The sequence below is a fragment of the Leptosomus discolor genome, chromosome 4, assembly GCF_034619465.1.
Source record: "Leptosomus discolor isolate bLepDis1 chromosome 4, bLepDis1.hap2, whole genome shotgun sequence".
NCBI lineage: Eukaryota > Metazoa > Chordata > Aves > Leptosomiformes > Leptosomidae > Leptosomus > Leptosomus discolor.
Genome location: NC_141394.1, coordinates 64,784,930 through 64,805,912, shown reverse-complemented (window position 1 = coordinate 64,805,912; position 20,983 = coordinate 64,784,930). Strand labels below are relative to the sequence as shown.

General features: G+C 36.5%; 1 protein-coding gene across 5 annotated transcripts in view; it reads right to left on the bottom strand.

The window, feature by feature from the left end:
• Positions 1-2,716: 2,716 nt before the first annotated feature.
• The window catches only part of KCNIP4 (potassium voltage-gated channel interacting protein 4), a 335,504-nt gene continuing 317,237 nt past the window's right edge, over positions 2,717-20,983 (bottom strand). For all 5 annotated transcript variants that reach the window (XM_086463680.1, XM_086463679.1, XM_086463677.1 and 2 more), the window contains 5 exons: positions 17,639-17,709; positions 10,393-10,500; positions 9,197-9,301; positions 8,811-8,873; positions 2,717-2,764 (listed from right to left, as the gene is read on the bottom strand). In XM_086463680.1, the coding sequence (XP_086319806.1) occupies positions 2,717-2,764; positions 8,811-8,873; positions 9,197-9,301; positions 10,393-10,500; positions 17,639-17,709 (395 nt within the window). The remainder of the gene's footprint in view (positions 2,765-8,810; positions 8,874-9,196; positions 9,302-10,392; positions 10,501-17,638; positions 17,710-20,983) is intronic.

Sequence of the window (20,983 nt, the reverse complement as noted above, 5' to 3'; positions counted from 1 at the left end):
CGGCTATTATTTCAAAAGCAGAGTAAATACTGATTCTTATTTTGTTGTAAATTACAATTTCTTTTAATATATCTGCAGTACTTAATATGTTTTGTACATTGGTGTGATGCAGAATAATTTAGCTGCAATTACTTAAATAGTAACTAACTTGGTGTTAAAGTACATACGTATACCTGCTTTCGAAATTAGTAACTTTGTGCCACAGGCACAAACGGATGCAGTTTGGGTTCATCAGGACTTCCTGGGTTAGACGTAGAACTATGAGAACTCATCTAGACTTTTTGAGAGTCATCTTTTAAAGGTATGAAGCTGAACACACGGAACAGGTAGCGTATGGTACAAAACTGAACTTGCTCAGTGTATTTTGTTTCAAGAAGCTGAAGAGGGTCTGGAGAGTACAGTGCAGAGGCATCAGGTTGCGCCACAGAGCCACAGCCTAGCTTTTGCTCAACTAATCAGTTCCAGTCAGCTTTGGGCCTACTGAATGTGAGCTAGATGTAGGCAACAACTTCGGAGTATTTACACCATGCTCCCTTTGCACTGAGTTCTGCAATGCTGCAGATATGCTTGGGACTAGCTTGTGAATTCCAGCTCCAGACAAGCTAATAAACTTCTGAACGTGGAAGCTATGAAAAAAATATGAGTTAAAGACAATAAAAAGACTGCAGAAGCCAGCTTACCTGCTGTCAAGCCTTGTAGGGCACAGCTTTTGTTCATGAACGTATGTGAACTCGATTGCAAAATGATTCCTAACAGGTCTTGTAATAAACACTGTTGATGTTATTATGGGTATTTGAGCTACTCTGTGAGCGAGAGATGACTGAAGTAACAAAATCTGCCGTAGAACTTTTTCCCCTGAGGAAAATTCAATTCTGGAATTTAAGGGTGGAGGGGAGGGTTTGTCATCAGAAGATGCTGTTGCATAGGGTATTAAAAAAGTCTGTCATGTGAAAGCAATTTCAGAATTTTTGGAAAATTACTACTGCTTGGCTAAATTAAGTTTACTTCAGGACTGTGCTAAGATCTCTGCTGAGATCAGAACTGTGCTAAGTCAAGTTCTATGTATTTAAGCTTTTAAAAAAACCCACTTTTGTTGGCAAAAATGTTTAATTTGAAGAAATACAAGTGCTTAATAACTCAAAAACTCGATCATGCTGCTTGTTTTTCTTCATGTTTATTTTTTTTTACAAAATGTGCACATTTAGTTTACACAAACACGCTACAGCAGATTTCAGGTGTACATGTATTGTACTACTCTTATCCTACACTGGTGATAGCAGAGCAGCCTTCAACATGCCTCTAACATCCCATCTCTACACCAGAATAGATACCTGATTTATTTTTGCAAAAGAATGCTTGCAACATTCTTTCTACTTCATTAAACCCCTTTCACATTTTCTGCAGCACTGTCACAATGAAGATTGGCCTATCTCTGATAGCGTTTCACCTATTTTGAAGTATTTGCATAAACTCTGTGGACAATCTGAAATCTTAAAATTTACATGGATGGGGGCGCAGTATTATATTTTAGGTACATGTACTCTTTTAGAAAATACTTTCTAGGTTCAGAATTAAGGTAGTTCCAATCTTAATGAAGAAGTGATCCTAAAAAAAGTGTAATGCATTTATCACATATAGATGAAACCATATAGCTGAAGTTTCCAATTTTTTCCTGACTGTCTCATAATTAAAGATTTTACAAAAAGCTGAAACAGATGTTAGCCTGTCTAGCAGTCATTGTTAGTAGATGTTACTACATAGTGATATTCATTCTGAGCACTGAAGTGGGATGGAAGTTTCAAAAGAAGTTCATGCCTTTTTTTTCATTAAAGGCAAAAAGACATGTACTCATGAAAATAGTGTTAGGATCCAGTTAACATTTCTTCATGAAAAAACGAAAGTCAGAAGATCCTTAATTTTAAGCGAAAAACTTTGTGGACACATATAAGAAGAGTTAGAACTAGAGTATGTAGGACTCCTGATATTCATGTCATGATAAATTAAGTGCAGATTTACTGGGTAAGTGTGACTGACAGGAGCTTACTCATGTTTGTTAGGGAGTAAACCTACATATAAGCAATTTCTTATTTTGTTCCATAACAGTTCTTCCTCTCCAGTTATCTATTTTGTTAAGTTTGGGTTTGGTTTTTTTGAAGAGAAAAGCAAGTCAAAGGTGGAAGGCAATTGCAGCAAGATGTGCATTGCACATTGATTACAGCACTTTAACTCCAAGTATTATTCAAAAAATGAGGACTGCGCCATATAAATGTGAAAAGAATATACATGGTAATGCCTCTGTATAAATTAGAAGCTAAGATTTAAGAAATACAGTCAAACACCTGGAGCTCAAGCCAGTACAAATGACTAGCAAAACATTATTTATTTAATCTCCTTGTGATAGTACCTATTTTATCTAGGGGTTGGAATGATAATAAAGCTGCATAATGTCAGGTCTTATTTTGTTTGGGTTTGGGGTAAAAATCTATCTTTTCAGAACAACCATGTTAACTAAGTAGCCACTATTGAAGTGCTAAATTGTATAATTTATAAAGTTTTTTTGTTGGGAAAAGTTTATAATAAAAAATTTATTTGCATAATACATGTCTCAGTGTAAAGCTGAGTAATTTTATTTATGATAAAGTGGGAAATCCATCTTTTAGATAATGTTGCAGAATAGCTCATATTTGTCCATTAGTTTGTAGACCTAATGTCTTCATTAAATCACATTTTCAAAGAGCTGCATGGATCGCATTATATTCTCATCCTGTAAAAAAGACAACAAAAAAAGCAAAAATCACACACCATTACAAATGTATCTGGCCAATATCTATAGTGAAATTGGGTAGAACTAACTGTATTTTAGTTACTGACAACATTATTTTTCAGCTTGTTTGGAGAAATTGTTAGCAGAAACAGGCTGTTAATGGATCTGTGCTTAAATAGGTTTCTGTATATATTAATTAAACCAAAATATTGTGTCAAGAATACAGTAGCATGTTAAGAAAATTGTCTGCAGTATTTCAGAGGTTATAAGTTTATAGCTAGTATAAGAAAATAGATATAGACAATAAATACACAAGGAATAATTGCTGTTTCTGAAGCGTGAATCCGTACATGAAATTCCTAGTCTTGTGTATCATACACAGGAGCTTTTTGTGAATCTAGGGCATCCTATTGCACAGCTAGGGATGACTCCAAAATAAAATAAAGTGTGCATCTCTGCATGAACCGAAGAGGTGGTCAGTTCCGCAAATATCACCCCCAACACTCTGACTCCTCAGCTTAGATTTTCTGTGTGTTCACTCTGAAAGATGTTGACTGCTTTCCAATGCTACTTCTGCTTTCCGATTGCTTTGCATTAAGTAGGTAATAAAACATTCAGCTTCCAAGTTCTGCATAATGGTTACTGATGCATCACTCCGTACCCCAGTTTTTATCGGTAAATAACTCTCAGCACAGCAGTGAGGAAAAAAATACTGGTTTGGGAAGATTTACCTTTCAGTGTATAGAAGAAAGAGTTTACTTGTAGTAGCCCATATTTGGTGGCGCTTCTGGATCAACAGTTGGTTGCACAATACAATCAAATATATATACACAATATAAGAAATAATTACATGCTTATTTAGAATTTGCTGGTCTTCACAGTAACGATCCTCTTTTGTAATCTGAATGCACACCCTTTAGCACTTTCTTGAGAGATAATCTAGCCATCTTTAATTCTAGTGAGTAAAAAGACTGAATTTAATAGAATAGGAAGTTTCATGAAAGGTGCATAAAACCCCCACTTCTTAGAAAGTTTATCTCATAGTATTCTCTGCTACTGATATGTAGGCCTTCTGTACATTAATGTTCCAGTAATGCATGATCAGTATCAATTTCCAGTTAAATTACTCACTGTTCAGTCTAGTGAGTGATTTGCTTTGTAGAAAGTGACAACTTTGAGTAATTTTTTTAATTTATGTTACGAGACACACACAGTGGGGTTTTTCATTTTTGATTCCGTGTGTCTTCTCAAGTGATGTTGCTGTAAGAAGTGATCTGTGCACTACGTTGTGCTCATAAACTGACTTATGAAAGCAATGATATTTAATTTCCAAAAAATACATTATGTTGATTATCAATGCTTAAAAAGTTTGTATAGGAAATTTACTATATTAAATTACTGGAAATTAAAATAAACTAACTTTTTCCCACTGCGTTGTCTTGAAATATCAATATACCATTGAAGATCACTGATTAATGTAAGGTTAAAGTTTGGTTTAACTCGAGTCATTTGTCAATTATTTACAGAAGTTTTTATATATATACATTGGCAACTAAGCTCAGCAAATGTGTAAAGCAAACATACTCTTAATTTAGTGTTTTAACACTTACTACCAATTTTATATGTATCATCACTAATGAAACTATTACTTTTCTAAACTCAGCTCCATATTTCTGAAGTTTGCTGTTTCTATACAGAAGACATGCAATGCCCCTCATTTAGTCAGTCAAATGGAAAGAGTCTTCACAAGAAAATACAGGCTTGTCATAATATGTGGAACATGGTGACTTTTAGGTAGCTTTTTTCCATCTTCAAAAAAGAAAAAAAAAAGCAGATGCTTGCATTAGAATTCTTTGACAGGTGTATCTTTCTCGTTTGCCTCTTTTTTCAGTACATTTTTTCTGAACATTTTTTTCATAATCCATTTGTTTAATGATTCGTAACTCAAGACATTAGGAGGTGTTAGTGCATATGAACCACAAAACATGGATGAATGAGCTTTGCCAGATCTGACCTAACTTCAAGCCAACTTTGCAGTTTTTCTTACTGAAGTTTGAGATGGCTCCTCTGTTGTTCTCAGGCTAGCCCAGACCATCAGCATTGTGTGCGGAATGGGTTACTCCTGCAGAAAATATATCCCAGAAACCTTTTTATCATTATCAGAAGGACCTTCAAGTCCTTCACCCTGACATCTACCTGTGCACCATGCATGCCTTAGTCCTTTGCCACTGTTCTTCATGGTACTGCTGTGGATATGAAGTAATGCTTGAGACAGAGCATTTTCCACCAGCATCAAGCAGTGGAATGAGGCAGGTGAGGAACTGGGTGGTGCCGAGCCCTTGAGTTAGCGACACTACTGTTTCCCAGGACCTCTCTTTGCTCTTTGGTAACTTACAGAAAGGAGGACAGACAGCCGCTGCTGTTTGGACTCAGCCCAGCATACCTAGGACAGGATAGTCCATTTCTCCTGTGGGAGCAGGGACACTCATGGAGTCTGGATGGCGGACTGGCATTCAAGCACACGGGTATGTGGGGTAGGGAGGGGGCAGGGAAATCAAGTCATTCACATTCCCTGTCCAAGACAGAGGGAGGATGAGGGGAAGCAGCTTCGCTTACCTCAGTTAATTGTGGGTAAACATAGGTCCTTATACCCAGTGACCAGAGAAGACCATGCTCAATGACTGAATGCTCTGTAAGTCCCTACATAACTGCTTAACACTTTGTGAACGGACAGGCCATTCTTTGCATTGGGCCTGTGAATTAACGCTTGAACTTGCTGTATACCTCAGGCTGTACAGTGCTACTGCATTGGTAATTATGCCAAACCAGTACTCAGCACAAGGAGGTGATTTTTAAAAAGGCACATGTTTGTATAATGAGTGTTTAAGAACACACCAGAGGCTCTTGATGCTACAAAAAATATCTCAGGAACCTATCCCAGGAACCTGAAGTGGAACCTCTGTATTCAACTATGCTCTGCTGTGTTCCTTCTCACTCTTAAAGTAAGCATGCCACATTTTACTTAGTTATCACAAAACACCAGTAAAAGATGTACTTCTAAGACTGACTAATTTGGCTTCCAACTTAAAATAGAAGAATGGCAGTTCTCAGAGGCTGGCAGCTCTTGCCTGAGATATCATTCAAAGAAAAGGCTCCTGCAGCCTCCCCCTGGCAGAACAGGCTTCTAGTTCGTTTTAAGATTCAGACTGGATAGGATCCCAGCTTTGGTTGAAGGTTTCTTGTAGGCCTTGTCTCCTGGCACTGTTTTGTCTCCAGTCTCACATCTTGAAGTAGAACTGGCAAGCATACCCTCTGTATGCCTTTAGCATATTTTCACATCCACCAGATGCAGTTCAGGATGCCATACTCAACAATGAGCATTCCCATTCCAAGGTCCGAGGTATTTGTTAGGCAAACTGGCAAGGAAGGTTTTGATCAGGTGTGCTCTAACATCAGCCTTAATGCCAAAGGAGGGTTCGTAGATGAGGAAGCCACCACAACTGTCAAAGCCTAGGAAGCAGCAGGTGTGGTGTGCCCCTGTCCTGAATGTCCTGATTTTGGTAAGCAAAAGGTAATAGTAGAAATATCAGTGGTCTAGAAATAGGGTCAAGGGTGATTAAAGTTGTGGCCTGGTTTCCCTAGGAGGAAAAGTTTAATAAATGAGTACTTTACAGCTTGGAAAAGAGATACTGAATGAAGGGCAATAGTGATAACCACTGTTTTTCTGTAACACCAGAGCATATGAAAAACATAAAAACATTGCGTGGCAGGTCTAAAATGTAGACAGATTTACTACAGCAAAGATCACAGGATCATTTAATTTCACTTTTGCAATTGTTAAATGCTCATGAAAGATGAGACACCTCGCCCCTGGAGTGATGTGATTCACAGCATGCTGAGGAAAGAAAGGAACCTGAACCTTACCTTTTTTGATCAGTCTCCTACCTATTAGGATATTAAAAAAAGGTTTTCCTACATCTGTGTTTTAAACGGAAGCAGCTACTACTATCCTTTGTGAAAAACTTAATCCTGAACAGGCTGAAGCCACATTAACTCCTGAATCAAGTTTCTTGAAGGACTTAGATTGAATCCTAACCCCAAATTTCATTTCTGAAGTCAAATCTTGATATAAACATGAATTACACACTTTGCAGATTAGAGGTCTTAGTAGGCAGACAGACAAACATTTAGGCAGTGAGATACTTTTTTCATATCAAAAACCATTGCCACCTTTGAAGTTAAAATCAAGTGATGGCGAAATAAGTGGCACGATGAGAACAGCGTCTCTGTCATGTAGCAGTTTAGGGAACATTTCTCGCACATTCTGAATACTCGGAAGAGGTAAATAAGAAATCTAATAAATGTGAGAAACTGGGAATCACACTGGAAAAGGAGAGCAGGCATTTCCTTGCTGAAGGTACTAATTTTCTTCATAAATGAATCACTCAGCCCATCACCATAATTGTTGTCATATCCAGACTAGTTTGTCATTCAACTTCCAGAACTCTGCAGACCTGAGCTGGGAAGTTAATCTCATCTCTGCTTCTGATGATCACTCAGCTTTAGCAAAGCAAATGCCTTTCATTTGTATTGAACATGACTGACAAGCCAGAACCACGATCAATGCAACAGAGCACTGCTGCCAGACAAGACACTACCCAATATCCATTGCTAAGGATATACAGAACAGCCACAGTTAGAACACTTGTTGTCAGTCTTTCATTCCCCAAAATCAGTGGATTAAAATCAGAGAAACTTACTAAGTAGCTATGCTTGTGAGAGCAACCCCAAGAAGTAACTACAGATGCATATAAAAATAGACCAATTCTAGAGCATCTTTGCGATTTATTGTTCAGCTTTCCCTCTTCTAAATGGTTAAAAATCTATCACTCACTGCAGTTATCTTGCTAGTCTTGTTTTCTCCTGTCTCTTGTCTACTGCTTTCTTCTTGGTATAGGAGATAAGAAGCAATACACTCAGGCTATATTACTAGTCTGTGTCAGCTTCATATTTATCAGTCAGCCTGGACAAGGTATCAGTAGAACACTACTATGATTCCTTACATTTCTCACTCTAACAAATAGCATTGGGCTTATTTGCCACATCAATTTGCATAATGTAATCAAGCTTATCTTATCCTTAGGTCTAATGTGAGACTTTACAGTACATAACAACAATTTTATCACACTGAAGCCCTGTCATCATTATTTTGTATTATAGCATGTTTCTTTTACTTGCATTTTTTAATTGACAAATTAAAAAAGTTTTTTAAATTTTTGAAAATGCAACTTATCTTTCCTTATATTGTCTCCTTGTTTGAGAGCAAGCCAGTTTCTGAAGGGCAGAGGAGTGAAAACAGGCTGTAATTCCTGCTGCAGAAGTTTATTCTCATTCCTGGCTCTAGAGCAAGGAGCTTCTTTCAGCAGTTGGAGGACGTTAACAGCCACCTGGGTAGCGTAAACACTTGCAACTGATGATCACAATCAGTTTTCACTCCCTTGCCTTGAGAAAACTTGTCTGCTGTTAAATCCTGCCATCCAACACTTTGCAAGCTCCTTGTGCTCTCCCTTTTTAAGGCCTCTAACAGGTCATGCCTTGCTATTCCAGAAATGTTCCTATGGATGATAAATTTTCTAGCAATATTATTATTATTATTATTATTATTATTATTATTGCTGTGACTCTATGTCAGTTGCAACAGGAACGTGTTCCCCAGCATGGGGGGAAGATAGAAATAAATATTTAGCTGAATGTGAAGAAACTTTTTGCTATGAAGTACAAACAAAACACTGTTAGAGAATGTTTGTGGACACAGTTGTCTAATAAGCAGTGACAGCTTGTATACAACATCTCTTCTACACAGTCAGGTGGCAAATTTATCTACATTCTTTAGTGGGTTTGTGTAATGGTGTACATACATACTCTGCCTTGGGAAAATACCGTCTCTGGTATTAGGATTACCATCACTGTCACTCCAGGAATCGTGTAGTGCTATGACAGCATTAGCCAACAGATACAGGTTCAGTACTTATCACTGGGTACTTACCTTCTGGCAGCTCTCAATGAATTCATCTATGGTAACTACTCCATCTTTGTTTTTGTCCATTTTCTGTTCAGAAATAATAAGAATGTATGTTTATCCCCCAGAAATCCTGTGTAAAGCAAGTCCATTTTATTATTCATTTCAGTCACATGTCAGCCTAGGAACAAGCAGGCCAAAATGCTGTAAAGATGCAGTAAGTGATATACTAGAATGAGCTTATTATTGAAAAAGCAAGGTGTAATGAGTAGACCTGAGAAACTTGGGATGGAACCGCAGAGAAGAAAAATTATTACAAAATTGGTAGTATATGCAAAACTGTTACAACAATGGAAATCTTTCCATACCTGCTAACAGAGCAGTCTTTTTGGCTCCTATGTTAACCGACCCACCTGGAAAAATGTTTCCACATGTTGTCTAGGCGCATCCTCCTTGAGAACAGGATAGGTGCATTTCCCCATCATATCATATATTGCTTTCATGATATCAAGCATTTCCTGAAAAGAAAACAATACGTCTGTGTAATGTGAGGTGCATTGTAAATACTGCTTTAACTCAGAACTCATAAATTATTTTTAGGATTTACATCTTAGAGTAAAATTTTGAGATTGTGCCTGTTATTTTATGACTGAATAGCTTCAAGAAGGAACTACTATGTTCCTAGAAATGCTAGCATGTTAGTTCAGCTTTCACAGGTAAACTTGTTAAATAGATGCAGATGTATGACTTTTTAATTTTAAGTGATTTAGAATATCTGCAAGTTCATGGATTGTGGGAAAAAACTCCTGAGGTCTTGTGGATAAAACTAAACAGTAAAAGAAGTTCTGTAACAGCAAGTGAATGGTCCAAGCACATTAGCTTCTTACAACTGTTTTCCCTAGAGAAAATAGAAACACACATATGCGGAGTCCTCCTTTTATATTAAAAGTTTTGAATTTTGTTAATAGAATGGCTTGTGAAAACTATAATTATAAGAATAAATCATCTGCCAGTATGCTGAGAAATTATTCCATAGATCACCCTTTTATAACAATCATGATGTTTTTTTCTAAAACTTTAAAATGGTAAGTGTAATATATATATATTTACATAAAGACCCAGTTTTGAAAAAACATGTCTTTTTATGAAAGCACTCATTTGGCCCCACTGTAATTTAAGTATGTGTTTGAATCCTTCCACAATAAAAGATGTAGGAAGGTTTTTTATATATATTCTGTTTCAAGCAAAAATTTTAGAAGTAGATTCATAAAATGAGTAACAATTATGGCCCACATACTTAATTCTTCTTTGTCCAAATATCCTACCAAACTACTTTATTCTGGTGACTGCATATGCAAATACATATTCATATGTTGAAGCCAAACATTTCTATACCTGAAGAATTCTGACCTTTTACAATTTCTGTGAAGATTTTTCCCTTTTCAATTTTGCCTTTAAAATGAGGAAATTATTTTTAGCATGTCTAGTTTCATGATATAGGTTTATTTGTTAACATGTATAATTTGACAATGAAGCCATTCTTCTTTGAAAGCAGGACTTAGATATACAACCTCTAGTTTCAGTGATTAGTGTAAAAAGTAGACCTTACCTCTTTAGTTATATAACCATCCTTATTTATATCATACAAATTGAAAGCCCAGTTCAGTTTCTCCTGTACTGTCCCTCGGAGTAAAATTGAGAGACCCATAACAAAATCCTAAATAGACAAAAGGTCTTGGTCAGTTTGGAATTGAGCAGTTTTTCACAAACACTCAGAAATCTGGAATAACGCATTCATCAAAAGCACAGAAAACTGGAAAGCTGTGTTGTTTCTAACTTTTTTTTTTGGTTCACAGTAAGTGTTAAGGATTGCTTTTTTTTTTAAATAATTAACAATCTAGGCACTGTTTGCTACACTCATAATTAATAAGCAAATTGAGTAATTTTCTATAAAATAAGCCATAATTTCCTGTTAGTGGATTTATCCTCTGAAATGCCTCACATATGCAGTTCCTGTTGAACTTAATACCAGGGAAAAGCAATCCCCACGGTTTAACAGTCCAAAAAAAAAAAGCTTAAGCAGGAGTTAGATTAATCTAAGCACAGGAGACCAATTTTAGGGAACTATTTACAAAGGAACATTAAATTCTTGTTAAATCTATACCTTGTTAGAAGTGGAATATGTGGTTCCTAGACCTCTTAGATCAATCTGCTGCTGTCAACAATTGAAGTTTTGTGTATGTTACAGAACACCTCAATACTTCAACTTTTTACTGGAAATATGATAGAGAATAATATTTATTATACATCCATGTACCACCTTAATACTTTTGTGGCCCAGCAATGCTCTATTGCTGCAGAGCTATTCCACAGAAATAAATAAAAAGAAGACTTTTGAGATTATTTAGGTAAAAAATATTAATTAATTAATTTATTTATTTATTTATGTAGTATTTACCTATAGATTTTTTTTTCACACTTAATACTCTTTTGAAAGAACAAACTTAATTTACATTAGTGACCATCTTCCAGACTGGAGAAAATATCAACTGGGATGTGTCATCACCTCTCTTCTGTATTTCTTAGCATGCTAACTTTTTTTGAACATTGGCTTTTTTTTCCTAGCCATCTCCTCCACCTTTTTCTATTTGATAAGCTTGTAAATCCGCAAATCTGTGAAACTGTCTTCATAATAGGTTGAGAAGAATATGGCAAGAGCTTATATTTAAATGTGCGTTTCTATGCCACTGGCAAAGACATACAGGAAGTCTTAGAGTAACATTAAAGCAGAGACAATAAGAGCTGAAAAATTTGTTAGCATCACTAGCAAAGTTTATGCATTTCCTTTAAACAGGAACAATGGAAAAGACTGCACTGAGGTTAGACATAAATTATAAAGGTCTGATGTAACGATACAGTGAAGTATACACAGATATCATGGCCTCAGATGGCCTAGTAGGCACAGACAGCTCTTTTGACAGCTTCAGTCTTTTTAACAATTCAAGTGGTATGCTCTGGGTTTTCTTAGTCTGTCACAACTTTCTGTCTTCCTGGTATATGTGCCCTTTGGGGTAAATGGATACATGAATCTTGAAAGAGTTTTGCACAACTGTTCTTGTCTATATCTCAGTGACTAATTAAGGGTCACAGGGTTAAATCTCTAAACAGCTCTTTAACAATGTACTATTAAGTATTAAAATGTTCAAGAAATTCAGAACAGATTTGATCACATTACAGCATTAGCAATTAACCTTTTTAATTCAGTACCGTGTCTTCAAATCTTTTCTACACTGATTTACATTCTTGATGTAGCTTTTCCTGAAGTCCTTTGCAAAGGTCTCCAACAAATTTATTTTCTTAAGAGTATTATATTTCAGAACTCTGAATTTATTTTTAATTTGGCACCAGCAACAATTTTGCATTTATTCCACCTAAGCCATATCTATTTTTCTTTTTCTGATTATTTATCTTTGTTCCTTTCTGTGATGTACCACCCATATATTAGCTGGCTTCCTGGCATCATCTATATCCCGATGGCAAGTCTGCCCTTCTATCATCGATTTTAAAAACCACACATGAAACCCCTTGACTTTATGCTATTTTGCATGGGAATGAATGTTCTTATAAAAGTTGAGACAACTCAGAAACCTTCCAGATGTGTTCTCTAAACCTCCCAAGAGTGGGTCATCTCCTTCCATATTGCATCAACATATTTGGGAATCATATGCAGCTCAGTTCAGGTACATTGCTTTTGTCTGAGTCTTGTGCAGGAGTCCGTCTCAGAAACAATAGAAAGGACTTATCATAAGAGGAATTTGTGATGATCTGACTAAGGACCAGTTAGGACAGGATATCTTTTCTACATACTTACTTTCAGACAATTGAAAAATACAGAAATAAAATCATATAGAAATAGAAAATCTGATTCAATGGACATAGGCTAAACCCATAGGGTACTTTGGGCTAGATCCTCAAATTGAAAAATGCACTGCATGGTGGAGGGCAATGTATGTATCAGGAGCAGCACAGCTATGCTAGCTGTTAAGCTAGTAATTCAGTGCAGATTGCCATAGTAAAGCAATGCTTGTTACCAACAACTCAGTGATGCATGAATCAGGCACACCATTCAGCAAGGAGTATGAACACAAGTCCCTATTACAGTATTAGAGTATCTAGATGTGTTTTCCTTCCCAGTTTAGACATCTGATGTTTGGGAAGAGAGGAATTCTACTTTTAGAGCCTATTTATTTTTGAAGTAAGATTCACAGTACTGCTTGGATGCTTACATCCCCTAAGGATGCCAACACTGTCCCCTGAGAGTGACAGTCCTGGTCAGCTGAGCAGCTAATGAGGAGAGGTGCATCTGATCTAGGGTCACAAAGGAGCCTAAAACTTCAGAGGAGGTCTGGACACAACCCTAGGTCAGGTGTCTTTTCAGTCTGTGACAGCGAAGTTAGAAGCACAGAAGTCTTTGCTCTGGTGCTTGCCTTTACTCCTTTCCACAGCTTCCTAATTTTAACTTGCTAGCTTCCTGCTGAGTGTGCTAATACCTGTGAAGACTTGCATTAAAGCCCAACTCTCCTGTGCTAACTTTGACGCTGCAAGAAAGGGGGATGACTCAGTGAAGGGTTTCAAAATGGACCCTCATTGCACCTCTTATTGGAGCCTCTGTGCGCTCAGTATCACAGCCAGCTCACATTTCAGATCTGCACTACAGCTGTATAGAGCCTCTGGGTGTGATCTGGGATTAATTTTGGTTTTTTTTCCAACAGTGATTATTTATCTCTTAGCAAGGTTGTTGATGACTTTCTGATTGCTTTATCCCTCAGTAAATCTTTGGGGAGAACCAGTTCACAAATATATTAATTAACAAGCTTAATAGTGTGCTGCCTCAAATCCATAAAATTATTCCACCTGATCACGTGTTCCTTTATGGCTTATTCAAGGCCAGAAGAAGTAGGTAGGCAGGCACATAAATCCATCTTTTGGATTTAGCCCTTATGATTTTGGGAAGGAATCAAGTGATAAATGTTAGTCACTGAGGTGGTGGAGCCCTGGAATGCATAAAACAAAGATCACCAAGGAGGAGCTGCTCTTAAGAGGAAATCTATTTCTTTGTAGCTACTTTACACCAGCTGGTATTAAAATGCTGTAATGGGTCTGCCTGAGATGCAGCCCTCACTGTGCTGTGCAGTGGTAGCTAGATAAGACATCAGTGTTTTGACTACTGCTGAGCCAGGCTCATACAGCACCAAGGCTGCTTCCCCAACATTTCCCCAGTAGGCTGGGGGTGGTAAAAACTTGGGAGGGGATATAGCCAGGACAGCTGACCCAGACTGTCCAAAGGGATATTCCATACCACATGATGTCTGCTCAGCAATATAAGCTGGGGAAAACAGGAAGAAGCGGGGGACATACGTTTCGCGTTTGTCGTCCAGAGCAACCGCTACACATACCGGAGCCCTACTTCCCAGGAAGTGGCTGGACATCGCCTGCTGATGGGAAGTAGAGAATAAGATCTTTTGTTTTGCTTTTGCTTCTGCACGCGGCTTTTGCTTCATTAAACTGTCTTTGTCTGACCCACGTGCCAGTTGTTATATTTTCTCTCCCCTGTCCAGCTGAGGGGGTGAGAGTGATAGAGTGGCTTTGGTGGGCACCTGGCATCTGGCCAGGGCCAAACCACCACAAATGCTTATGAGATCACCACTGTCCTGAGAAAAATTAGCTCTTTTCCTACATGAAATGAGCCAGGCTTTTTGTGTTGAACACAGAGAATCAGTCTTGGATACATTCATTAAATGGCTATCCTCATATTACTGCCTTGGAGACAATGACTGTTTATCACTGTTACTGTTACTGAAATACGAAAGTTGTGTTTGATCTTAAGATCCAGACTCTCCTATGGAACTGAGTTATCATGCTTGTTAATTTATTAAGTAATGCAAAATTCTCAGGTAACAATTGAGGAATAGAGCAGTCAGAAAATCACCAATAACTTTGCTAAGAATTATTAATCTTTTTTGAAGAAATAAATACAAATTTGTTTTTGATTTAAAATGACAAAAATCTTTAAACATCTCTATTGCATTTGGGCACAGCTTTGTACTTTAAGGCACAAAAATTAGTGGGATTACCGAGTGACTTTCTTCTCATCAAGATCACATTTAGAATAGCCTTAATCGGCATCTACAACAAACTAAGGATACTGATTTGGAAATTTGCATGTGGGTGCAATGTGCTTTACCTTTGACTATATGTCTGAAGTTAATAAGCCTCAATTTTCCCGACTCTGTAAATAGTCTTGAGGCCCAGATCTTCATTTTGATTCAGTTACAATATTCATGCAGCAAGTGGAAACCTTGCTTTCACGTCTGTCTCTGTCTAACGCAAAAAGGACTTCAGTTCACTGATAGGCCAAAAGAGCCCTTCAACACCTGGGTCACTAGGTTTTCTGAACCTCTGTTTTTCCCTCATGTTAAAGTAAAACTAGTTGGCATAAGTAACGAAATAAGTTAGTCTCAAAATTGATGCAATCATGGGATGAGGACAGATAGGTTCAAGCATCTAGTTTTCATGAGTTTGTTTTATGCTACATAAAATGCTTCAATTGGAGAGCCTGACTCTTATCAGAAAGTATACAGATTTAGGTGTGACAAAACTCTAAGGACATAGCAATCTCACCAAGCAATCTCATCCAATGAAGGTGCATGTTCAAGTTGTACTAAAGCCTAACACTTCATTGTTGATGGTTGAAAATGTGAGGAAAAAAGATCAAAAAGCTAGAATAAATTCTCTCTTCTTCCCCACAACTCCAGCTACCACTGCTTCATTAGAAAAAGGAGAGTGCAACACAAAAAGTCATTCTTACGTACATTCTTTCAGATTTTCATATCCTCATTACATAGAAGACAGCCAAGGAGTGTTTTTCATCATAGGTCAATATATTAAATTGTATTTACTCCTACACTTTGATATAGAAAGGAAATGGAGATGGCTGATTATTTATTTTCCAAATTTTTAAATATCTCCCCTTTTTTCTACCTTTTGTGCGTTTTTTTTGGTTTTTTTTTTTGTTTTTTCACAGTGGAAATTAGAAAACTAGAGTATGGATTAGTATAGAAAGAACATGGCACAGTTGCACCTAGGATGAAAAGAAGCAGAAAAAAAAAAAACAAACCACGATTTTATTTTTCACATTTCACAATATCTACTTTCACATTTTGAAGCCTTAGCTACTTTCACACAATTAGAAAAAAAAAAAAACCTAAACATTTTTAACATTAGGAGGCTGCTTTTAGAATGACTACCATACAGTTTGTAAGTATAATGCTGCTGCATGGTACAAGGACACAGAAGCAAGCCTTTTGACAGCAGTAGAGTTATACTGGCTTCACAATTAGTGCAAATAGTAACAAAGGCTGGATCACTCTGAGTCAATATTGAACAAAAGCAAGCTGTAAATGCCTGCTTTTGCAATGAAAAAAACACTGCTTCTTTTATTTTACTGATTTATTTTATTCCAAAGCCTTTTTTTGTACACAGACTTGAATTTTGAGATATTCAAATCCCTCAAAAAGGGCTTCGGATCTACTGCATTTCTTAAGGCTTTCTGTCTGAAATACAAATATCAACAAATTGTCCAAGAAAGATAGAAAAGCTTCTTTTATTCTCATTATTCTTAATGAGAACAGCAGAAATACTTCTCAAATACTAATGCTAAAAATGTTTTCTCTCATTGCCTCTGCTGTTGCTGATTTGACCAGAAGGATCCCTTGCAGAATTAGCCTATGTACAGAAGATGTGAATAAAAATTCCATTCCCACTTCTAGTTTCATGTGGATCCCATTGATTTCAGCTGCCCAGAAAAAGGAAGATTGGGTTGATGTTTTTTTTAAAAAAAAATGCAAATAATCCATCACAAAATTATCTGGTTATAGTCCCAGTTGAGGTATAGATTTCTGATCACAGTGCATCTGCTTGGCAAGGCTTCTCCTTCCATATTACATCAATAATAGAGCAATGAAAATGCTTTCTAAAAAAATCTCTGTCAGACCTCACAAGCTCATTCACTCAAGTAAATCATAAAAACATGTATAGGACACTTAAATTTAAAGAGGGTGTACTTATCACAATCTAATCTCCAGTTGTAGGGATACCATTCATCCATTATAAAGCAAAACATGACAAAGCAAACATCCTTTTGCAAATGAACTGAGATTTTATTTTTAATCCTATAGCTTAAATAATGGTCCCTTTGCAGTATTTTGTGCAATGAAAACCCTGTTTTCATCCAAACTATTTCAGTCAGTTGCCCTTTTCACCATATTATTGTATTGATGACATCAGCCTTAGCAGGGAAAGGCAGAATTTTGAAAACAGGTTGGGCAGTTAAATGGAGAAAGAATTAATTTCAAACTCTTGTGCTTTTAAATACATTTGCTTCAAAGCCTTTTTTTATAGAGCCTTCCTCTGGAAACTGATAAAGTGTTTGAGCCATCCGACTTTGGCTGAGTCATCCCCATAACATTAGTTGTAGTTCAGAGTCCTTCTCACCTTGCAGAGGCAGGAAGGAAGGTAAAGATTATCTTATGTAACTTCTGTATAAATTGGGTTACCTTTTAAATTAAAAGATTTATAAAAATATTACATAGCAGCACAGTTATAATTCTGGGTTATACAATTGTAAAAATAATAATAATGACTTTTGTTAATACATTGGAAAAACCTGAAACTTGAGTCACAAAAGCTAAATTTTTCATAATGTAAGACATATAATAAAAGCCACCAAGCTGACTTTAATTACAAAGGATGGCAAAATATTCAGTTGCAGAGAAAGGAGTAACAGCATCACTTACCTCAAAACTTACAGATCCATTGTGATCAGTGTCAAATGCATTAAACAGAAAATGTGCATAAGTTGTGGAATCTACGATTTAAAACAGCAAAAGTAATTGATAGTAAGCACATCTTATTTCATTTAATTTCATTCTATGAAAAAAAAAATGAAACCAAGATATATCTTGATACCAAAATTTGATAGCATGACTAAATTTTCAATTCAGTTTAAACTTCATTTTTGGCAGGGGAGGAGGGATAAGTTATAAGTGCAAGTATGTGTGTAGCTACACTGTCAGGAACAGAAAAGCTAAAACTCTGGTCTAGAATATCTTTATTTGTTTTCATTCCCATTTCTGCTAATCACTGATATCTGAATAAATAGCAAACTCATGTTATTGTACTCTGAAACAACCCATGTTAATGGGAACACTACTTTATCAGTTAAATAACCATGATAAGGGATCTGTCTCATATGTTAAGAAAGACAATTATATTCATTTGTTCACTTTAAATGAGGGAAGCAGACACTGCCATCTGTGCATGTGGTGCAGTTTTCACTCTGAAGACAGGCCTCTTTCCCAGGTGAAGCTGACTTGTCAGAAAGCTGCTGCTGCACTGGGTTCCTGTGCTTACCCACAGCTGAGACAAAATCCTGTCCAGAGAAGCAGATTTTTAAAGCTGGTTTGCTGCTTAATTCCCGTGAAAACCCCATGAGGGGTAGGTGCTTAGAAACCTTGGAAAAACTGGCTGTGACTAACTGAAGTGGTCAGTAAGACTCTGAAAGATGACCTTAAACTAGAGATCCCTTCACTAATTATTTGTATACTTTTAAAACCTACTGACTGGTGCATATCCACTCATTTTAGAAACACAAGCATGAATACAAATCTGTCAAGACTCTACATTTTCGTAAAGATCTGTCTTTCCATTTCCACTGAATGCGTTCCGAGAGGCACAACCTGCTCCAGGAGTAATACACTGCAAAGAGAGAAATTATGCAGAGACTGCCCTGTTGATGAAAGGAACAAGCTGCTGGGGTTATGGGAAGTCAGCTTTCCTCAGTGTCTTTTCCCTCCCTCAAAACCATGCAAATTAATGGTATTTTTTACTTTTAATACTCATTGCTTTCTCTTTCAACTTCATGAATTTGCATTAATTTTAGGTTAATTAACATTAACCTAACAAACTTTTAGTAAAGTGAGAAAAGTTATGAGATCTGTGTTCCCCTTTGCAGGACAAAACCCTCTCTATCATGGAAAAACCTTATCACTGCTGAGATGCCTTTTTCTGATTTCTTGGCACTAAACCATTTTACCTTTAATATTAATCCTGAAAACAAAACCAAAAACATTGTTTTGAATAAAACTGAGTGACAGTCTTGAGTCACTCACCTGAAATGCCACCTTGGTCCCAAGGAACCAAATATATCAAAACTCATAACTATTTACTTCACAAATTCAGACCTGATATTAGTAAGTAAAGTCTCTGGACTTCCTTCAATATGTTAATTTCATATGATGTGAAATAATTGTAACAAGAAAAAAAATCTGCAACCTTTAAACCCTCTGTCTGTTAATGCATTTTCAGAGAATTAAAAAAAAAATAATCCAACACTATTGAGACATTCATTCATCCATCCATGTATCCAGTTATCAGTGTAATTGCTTGAGCATGGTCTAGCAGACAAATTCCCACTTAACTGAAAAATATGAATTTGTTGACTTCAGTTTATATTTAGGATTTTAATAGTTGTATTTTGTATAATCTACTGAGACTTCTATTGTGCAACAGAATATACTACACAAACCATCTTCAGGGAAAAAACATATTATAGAGGTATAATTACTGTTAACTGAATTCTAAATAGCTTCCCATTCTCTTGGCATTAATTTCTTAAAAACATGTGAAATATTCCTAATTATTTTCTGTAGATTTACAGGGAAAAAAAAAAAAAAGAGGTTAACACTAGTAAACACTATTGTTTGTTGCCCATACATGATACAATATTCTACTTTATTTTTGTATGACGGTATGTGAAAAGAAAGCAATCTCTACTTGAAGAATCTTCTCTTTCTAGTAACCCCTTTTGAAAAAAAAAAATCAGAGGTCTTTTTCAGGGTTGGTTGTTCAGGCAATTCTGGTCTGAAATTTTGCTTTCAAAAACATAGCAAGATGAGGTACACTAGTCTTTTAATTGGAGCTACTTAATGGGATTTCCCCCTGCCCCGACCACCCTCAATCTTTAACATTAATCATGTTAGACAGAAGCTTAACTTTCTTAATAAAATACGTTTTCTTTTCAGGGATCTGATATCATAACAAGTAGGCTAAATTGGTATTCTGAAAGGTCGAGACAGAAACAGATATTAAATCAGAATTCCTCTGAAATACAACATTAAAGCATTTTAAACATCAGAGACAAAAAATGATAGTCATTATACATCAAACCATGAACATAATCTGTTCTGTTCATAACCGAGGAGGCGTGTAATAATTATTCAGTGTGTGAATTCTTATCTATGACCCGCCTGGCTGAAGAACCAATCCCGTTACATTTCAGGTGATGCATTGCATGAAAACAGGCGGCCTATTCATTCACTTGTATGGCAGTGTTTTTTCAAAAAGAAGTTACTGAAGTGCCTTTCTGGCATGGAAAGCTTTTTACAAAGCTACTTCTGCCTTTTAAAGTACTTTGGTTTTACTGCAGTCCAGTGTTATTTCCTTTGTTATTCTTGTGGCTCCCTTGTCCTCTTTCTACTCCTCCTGTACCTTGTCCTGGATAGTCTTGAAAGTCATTGGATGAAATGACTTGCTGGGTAACATTGGAAAATGATTTTTTGGTGGCTGCTTGGTCACCCTGAAGCTTTAAGTCTTACACAACATCACTTTGCTCAGATATGAATTGTTATAGTGACGCATTCTGTTTTATCTGGGTTTGCATTATATAGGCAATTGGGGCACAAATATCTACATGTACAACAGAGTTTTTAATTTGGGGACAACTTTAAAACTTTTTTTTTCTCTTTAATATTTAGACATACATAACAACAATGTATGAAGCACAACTGAAATACAAAGGCCTCAGCTGCACACAGTATTTTGGCAATATATTCAAAGATTTAAGTATTCAGTCTGGACACTTAAATATGATGATCTCCGCCTGTTGTTAGCATGCAGGGATGTGCAAACCCAGACAATTAATTCAGCTTTGAAGATACCTTGGCTAATATGAGGAACAAAGAACAGACTTTGGATCCCACACCTCTCAGAAAAGGGCAAAAATCAACACAGGCAGCTACAAAACAGCACAAAACCTATACAAAACAATTCAAGTTTCAGTGGCCCCACAGAAATGAAAGGAT